This window comes from Diadema antillarum, unplaced genomic scaffold (assembly GCF_040938485.1).
Source record: "Diadema antillarum isolate AM-2024a unplaced genomic scaffold, OU_Dant_1.0 scf00000126, whole genome shotgun sequence".
Classification (NCBI taxonomy): domain Eukaryota; kingdom Metazoa; phylum Echinodermata; class Echinoidea; order Diadematoida; family Diadematidae; genus Diadema; species Diadema antillarum.
The window spans coordinates 1,785,190-1,793,028 of record NW_027271015.1 but is presented as its reverse complement, the minus strand read 5'-3'; the positions used below and the strand labels follow the sequence as shown (position 1 = coordinate 1,793,028).

At 36.8% G+C, this 7,839-nt stretch overlaps 1 protein-coding gene across 1 annotated transcript; it reads right to left on the bottom strand.

Annotated features, from left to right (window-relative positions):
- Positions 1 to 5,841: 5,841 nt before the first annotated feature.
- Positions 5,842 to 7,702, bottom strand: LOC139720326 (uncharacterized). Its single transcript, XM_071631691.1, has 3 exons — positions 7,541 to 7,702; positions 6,741 to 6,878; positions 5,842 to 5,993 (listed from the first exon to the last, which is right to left on the bottom strand). Exons 1-3 carry the CDS (start codon positions 7,700 to 7,702, stop codon positions 5,847 to 5,849), a joined length of 447 nt encoding a protein of 148 aa, XP_071487792.1. The 3' UTR covers positions 5,842 to 5,846.
- Positions 7,703 to 7,839: the final 137 nt, after the last annotated feature.

The following is a 7,839-nucleotide window of genomic DNA, read 5'->3' as shown; positions in this document are numbered from 1 at the left end:
TCTGAAAAAAACCCACAAAAACAAATATAATAGCGCACTGTTAATTAATAATATGTTCTTAGCACCCAAATCCTATCCGATGACCCAAAACCTCTGCCCCCATCCCCCCCCCCCAAATAAAAATCACCGTCAGACAAATTCACGGTACCAGGTATCATCAACGTACCCAAACCATCTTAGATATACACAATAAAAATAAAAATAAGAAATGATTTCAAAACCTTAGCTTCGTGTATCGTTAACCTGAGACTCCATTACCCAACGTGTTCTCTATGAAAATCCTTATGTGGTAATACATACACCATTGTGCAATTAACAATGTATATGCACCGAAATTCATAAATACTATTGGGTTTTGAGAAGAATGACTAAAAAAAAAAAAAAAAAAAAAAAAAAAACCAAAAAAAAAAAAAAACCAAACAAACAGTGAAATACTGGATCAATTATATGTATGTCCTACACATAAAGTCTGAAACCCAGGGACAAAAAGGTTGGATCGGAAACAAAATTAAATATAAATCAATCAATCATAAATCAAAATGTATAAAAAATTATCTTAAATTCAATTCAATTGTACCTACGAACTGAAATATATCAGTCATGTGAATAGTGTTCGCCCCCCCCCCCCATAAAAAAATTCTGTGTGTCATAGTAACCAAGAGCAGTCATATAAAGAGTAACAGCAAAAACAAAATCACAATCCTGGGCCCCATTTCATAAAAAGCTTATATGATGACAACTCACTGCTGGAATGGCAATTGTCATGGTAACGACAAGAATCCAGCTTCTTGATTGGCTGTTTGCTGTGGGAAGTTGTCATTCCAGCAAGAGTTGCCATCCTAACATATTTTATGAAATGGGGCCCAGGTCCTAGCACACTGAAAAGGGAAACGCAACTCCTCTCTCCGTTTTCACCGACATTGTTATTGGTGAAGTTGTTGAAATTCGAGGATTTCATCTGAAACTACAGTGTATTTTCTTAGTTCATCACAGTTTCAGTCGGAGAAGAAAAAGGTTTTCCGTAGATGGAAATATCGCATAATTACGGTCGGAAGTCTCTACAAACTTGTCGTTTCGCAGCAGAGCACGTTGCTATAATGAGCTACACCCAGGGAGGTGGGAGAGACCCCCGGCTGGTAGTTTGATGAGGTGCCTAGCATATCGTAGCCAAGGTATAGTCTTCTTCTTCTAGACGCTGAATAATCCCGAACCGCTACCACTGATTTATGTGTCGAAATAAAGTGGCCGTTGGGGGCGGTCTTCAATATCCCGTCGCTCGTTGCAAATGGAAAATTGAAAAATGAATATTGAACCGATATCCTGTTTTCCATTTCCTATTTTATGAAATATTGAGAAAATAGGATTTTGAGTCATTTTCCGCCATTTCGTCATAATGAAACACGGAAAACAGGATTTTAGAGCAAATCCATTATCCCGTGTTTCACTTTCAGTTGAAATTAGGATATTGATATTTTATTCATTTTCCCGTTGAAAGAGCAGACGGGCGACGGGATTTCCACGCAATATTCGATTTTCCGTCACCAGTTGTCGACCGGTCACTGAATGGTACTTTAATACCCTGATTCTCATGTCCTAATGTCAGAGTATAATTCCACATCATTGATTTTTTTGACTTTCAATGATTATTAAAGGGATCGTATAGTTTTCGTTGAGAGCTGACTTTAGGTTTCTAATATTTTGGGCGAGAAAATGAGAAACCTTTAATGAAATATGAAAGAGTGGGTAAGTCCAAGAGGAATCCAACGTTTGTTTGATGAAAATTGTTTTTTAAGTGGCCGAGATATCCAAAACAGAGCAATCCTAATAAATGTGGGACCCACCTTTAATTACGATCCCATTGTTTTACTTTGTTTTTTGATGTCTCAGAAATAAAAAAACCCGATTTTCATCAAATAAACTAAAAATTCCTGTTCAAAATGGTATACTCTGTACTATTTCATAAGTGGTTTCTTGATATCTCGCAACAAGTTAAAAGCCCAGTTCTCATCTCCACCAATACTATACATCCCTTTAACACCAACGGAATTGGAGAAGTTTATGTGAAATTCAACATGGACAAAGGAGTTGTGCAATCTTTCAACTTCATGTTTTACTCAAATGCTGATGTCGCAAAAACATAACACACAATGAATATATGTTGAGATGAGGTGTTGATATCAACAAGCACGGAGATCTGTGATAGGTGTGAGCACGTGTGTTATAAAACTCATGTTTTAGTCGATAATGTCAGGGATAATTTAGTTACAATGCTTCACACCTATAGCCGTCATTGATTGGTTACTGCATCAAATCTTTTCTTCCCGATTGTCATAAACATAACAAAACAAACAATGTGATTATTAGTGTGTAGGGAGTGGTGAGGCCATGACGTCATCTCATATACAATGTACATGTAATATGCAAATGCAGTTACTACTTTGATAGGGATGGCAGTTTTGAGATAGGGGATTTATATTTTAAAACTTTTGGCGGGGATAATTAGGACCCACTGATGAAATGCGATTCTCTAGAGGAATTCAAAGCTTATGTTGATGAAATTGGTTTTGAAGTGGCCAATATACTACCCAAAAACAAAGTTAAACAAAGTGGTCGTAATAAAAGGTGGGCTCCACTTTTGTATTAGCACCACTTTGTTTTGCAATACATGTATCTCATACATTTCAAAACCAATTTTCATCAATAAAGTTTGACTTCCGCTTTTGAGAGAATTGTATGCTCTTCTGTATCTCATAAGAGCTTCTCATTATCTGACAAAAAGTTGGAAACCTGAAGCCCTATCTCAACCAAAACTATACTATCCCTTTAAGACCATGTTGATTCCAACTACCACCACCACACACACACAAAAGTTATTTAAGACAAAATTACTGTATTGAGAAAAATTGAGACCTATTTGAGACAGACTGAAGGCGCATAAACACGTTTTTTTCCTTTGAGTAAGAAAACAGGCCACATTTATTGTTCACATAAAGAACATCATGTTTTTAAAAACGTGCATGATTTTCCAGCAAATTTTGCAAGAGAAACTAATTGATTAAAATACATGTATTAATTACAACCGTCACTCAACTCAATTTCATAAGGAAACCTGAGTCTTTTCACAGCTTTATACATAAGTGTGTATAAATGTAAAACTGAATAATAACTTGTATACACATTCTTAACACAACTGAACTTTTCACATGAATCTCTTATGTACAATCGCACAAATAATGGTGCTTCGGTACCTGAAAGGATCCAAAAGCACATAATTTATGGCGAGCAATGCATTCTTGTTTATAGATACATGTACTGATGTACAACGAACTCTAAATTTATACCATGCATAATTCTAGCGTTCGTTATCTTTCACACCTACATGTATTTCATTTCCACTCACTATTTGCAATCTCAAAATATTTGGCAGAGAAAATGGAAAAGTGACGTACAATGTACATGTATTAGTTGTATACTGTTGGAAACTCTAGACTCCCCTCCCATCCCCAACCCCCAAATGTTATCATGCTTTGAGAAATTTCCTTTCATATTTTATTGCATTTTTCAATGGGTTATGGCTCACAATCACTCAACAATTATACAGAATACACTTGTATTATGTACCAACAACAAATAATGGGGGAAAAAGAGAAGAAAACCCACTCTGCCCCTGTTGCCCATTTTTTTTTTTCTCACACCATAGGCACTACACTAGCCTGTCAGTGGTATAAAATCACACAGAAGGTGGATTCTCAGCTATCAGAATAAGTGTTAAGTTTGAAGTGCCCTAAGCAAGCTAGCATATGAGTAAAATCCAACTCATGTGGTATTAAAGACTGGCACGTGTATTGTAAAAAATGTAAGGATTAGAAAGACTACAAAAGAAACAAACACCCCTACCTGGAAACAGTAACAGACACTTGCATATGTTAACCCAACTTTTTCCACAAAATTAAAGCATTCTACTAAATCTGTCTTTCATTTATTGCCTAATATATACAAGTGTATACCAGGATGAAAATGAATAATATATTGGTAAGTTGTAGTGTGCATTTTATCTAACTTCAGATTATAGTAAAATGTACAAGTGTTTGGGATATCATGTATCTTGGGGACACTGTTAATTCTTATACCATGTACAATGTATAGGGACACTAGTATATTTGTTAATACAAGTAATAGGTGTTTACATCCCACTCACCCGCAAGCTTTTTGTACAACGCACATGGACCAGACTGCTAATGTCATTATGCATACTCATGCACATATATTTTCAGAATAAGTCTACTAGCCATTTTTTTTTTCAGTCCATGTAGGTGCAAAGTAATAGTTTTCATTATTTATCTTGAATGGCTATATGTAATCTTTGAAAGTCTCAGGTTATATTTGGTAGTATGTGTTCATAATTTGTATAAATTAGATTCAAACTTTTATGAGAGGTTAAGGATATTCTTGGTAATATGTTGTCATCAGTTAACCTGACAGAATGTTAGGCTCACTCTAACAACTAAAACTGATACTGTATTTGGTAAAACATAGGTTGTTTCACTATGAATGACTGTGTGCTCTACTGTAGATTTTATTAAAGAGCATACTCAATCCCAAAGCTGTAGCATCGGTCGGTACTGCTGCCTCAAGTTCAAACATATGTAACCGTAGGCCTCAATTTTGCTTTTCATCACTAAGTTGAATTGAATGAAATTACATGTACTAGAACCTAAAGTGTAGTTTTGCAGTCTCACAAGTCCAGCTACCATTACTTAACATTAACTAGTGTACATGTATAAGTATAATGTATTATTGTTAAAGGTAATCCTAGTTTTAACATTACCGTCAGCTAACACTAACTTTACATAATGTTAGCCAAGAAAGTTTTTACATCACTAATGTTGGACGTTAGGTGACATTTTTTTGTGACAGACACGGCATGTGTGAACAAAACAAATAAAATGCCAATGGACAACTTACTTGACATGAAAACGCACCACACATGGACATTTGGCGACAACAGGTTCACGCAGCCATCTTTTTAAGGATGGCAGCACAAGTCAGTACATGGTTGTATTTCCACAGTGATAGTGTATTCAACGAATGCTACCTTTCTAATGGGAATTTTGAAAGTGACCCTCCATATACAATGTACGGCAAATTCAATAAAGAAACCGCGAAATTCTGCTTCAGCTATTAAAAACAATAGAAGTAGCATAGGAAGCATTCATGTGAACTAAAGGACACTCGGGTCCCCTCTCAAGACCTTTCTGAACTAACAGAAAAAAAAAATTAATGAAAAATTTTATAGGTACATTACGGTTACCCAGTTGTACATTACGGTTACCCAGCATCACTGCAAGCTTCATATAATATTTAACAATAATATACAAAATCAATTGTAACCTATAAATACTGGGATAGGTAACTGTTAAGTGGACATATCATTGTATATTTTTCTGACTAATTGCTGTAAAATGTAATACGTGTATACGAGATTAAAATAAACCCTAACAATACATTTAACCATTCCCCACAAGAACCTGGCAGCCTGTGTAGTAAATCTATGGGGATTTCAGACTTTAGTACAGAAGGGGTTGATAATATCACTATTACGTCTTTCAAAAGTAGATGACAGAAAGTGAGGAGAAAGAGAGGAAGAGATGGAGAGAAATTGTGAGAAAAAAAATGTAGGAAGGATATTAACCTATTGATGACAAGTCCCAAGTATACTCGAGAAGTTGCCTACGGGGAAATGTGTGTTGGAGCAAAATCAGCATGTCCTCAATGGGTTAAAGAAGGTTGATGAAAACCGGGTCTCTCACACTCTCACTTTGTTGGAACTCATTCCTAGATTAAGATTAGTTTGCGGCATTGGCTGAGCGTAGCGGCAATCGTGACTTGGGGGTCGACGTGTTCTTGCTGCGATCACGGGCAGGTTTCTTGCCGCGGCTCATCGTGACCGACTTGGGCATCACAAAGTTCTCCTTGGTCTCCTCTCTCTCATTCTGCAAGGGGACAAACAAACAAACAAACTCAAAAAGGTTTGAAAAGGTCAATATGGGCTAATGAACAGAGAACTTTTCAGCTTTTGGACTGTTCTCTTGATCTTTTCTCTTGATGTACAAATATGTTTTTCAAATACTGTGTCTTCAGAAAGCATTAACGATGCAAGTAACAGATTTATTGTGATTCAAATTCAAATTTTGCGATACATTTGTTGTCAAAGGATGTATAAACAAAGAAAAATTTGATTCTAATAGAATAAATCCGACAAAAAAGTAAGTTTATAAATGGAGAACACTAAAAGTGTCATGGGAGATTGCAATTTGAGGACATTGGGACATTGATTGGGATGAGGTGATGGGGTGGGTCACAGCCTCAGAAATTCAGCAATAAAGACTGGTGCATTGTGGGGTGATGACATCATGGTCTCATCAAATTTTCCATGCCTCATGAGACTGATATCAGTTTCATGATGCATCCATCAGTTCATTTCTGTGATTTAATTGAGTAAATTTTTTCAAATGAAATGCAGGGTGGAATTATTGACGAAGGCTTTTTAAAAATGACATCAAATGTCTAATATATTTACATAACGTCAAAAGAACTATTCATGTGTAAGACTACATGTATTTAGAGTTTGTCTGTATAACCTTTTGTCACAAACTACTTTTATACAGCAGTTTAATAAAAAAAGATTTGCAAGTATTACTCCATATAATGCAATTAATGCACATAAGCAGTTGTCTCACCTCAGATGTTATGGAGAGCTGGGACTGTGACCTGGACAGAGAGGTGTCCTCAGCACCTGTATCCACCTCGCTGGTGAAACCCTCCGACTGGTCAACTGCCTCGCTCTTCACAGAAGACCGTGAAATTTCTGCCTGATTCTGGAAAAAATCCAAGAGGTTGTAGGCGTATTGGTTAAGTACGTCCCTTGCAATTCCACAAGTGGTAGACAACTTTGAATTGCAGACCATAATTCGTCCACCAGTCTTTTGTATGTACTTTTCTCGTGGGTATGATGGACTTGCCCATAATGTGCTGATTAGTAAATAAAGCTCAGTTCCGTTGTTGTCTTTTTAAAGTTACCCCTGTCATTGCCACAAGCAAGAGCACTTTGTAAATTGTGAATCAAACTTTGGAGTAATGACCATGTGTAAATTAATACAGTGGAGCCCCTTTATGAAGAGATTGGACATAATGCAATAGTAATGCCCATTACAGGGAAACCCTCATTATAAATGGCCCAGCATACTACGGGATACACTGCACAGTTTTCAACCAGGTGATTGCAGCTCTGATTTTCTGACTGTATTTAGCTGGTCTCTCTTTTAGTATGTTTACTACCAGGTATTACTAACAGCTTATAAGTTAAAATTGGCAGCCCAATCAAACTTGTTACAATGGTGTTTGTCCTGTATGACAAAGTCATTATGCTGGCCCAAAGTGCATGTTTTTCACTCTCATGTGATATTAAAGGTTGTTGTAAATGGTCAAGTAGTACTTGTTATAATATGATTCTATTGTAGCTACATTTTGTCATGCTTACCACACTGCACAGGCTGTCGTCTGGCAAAGGGAGGTCTGCCGCTTGGTTCAGCTCTTGGTCTTGGCGGAACCGATGCAGAAGGATGTCATGGGGTTCTGTGCTGACCAGGTCACGAGGGTAGGTGAAAGGTCGCCGCTGGGGTGTGGTGCCTGTGAAAGTCATTTCGATATTGTGACTTTATAAGTTCTGTCTGAACTTTTCATTGCTAATGAGAAACAAAACGGTGGCCCATCTTCAGCGTGACACATAGGGAATGAGAACATACTTGTAATTCATTGTGGGTACTGTATCTGAAATTT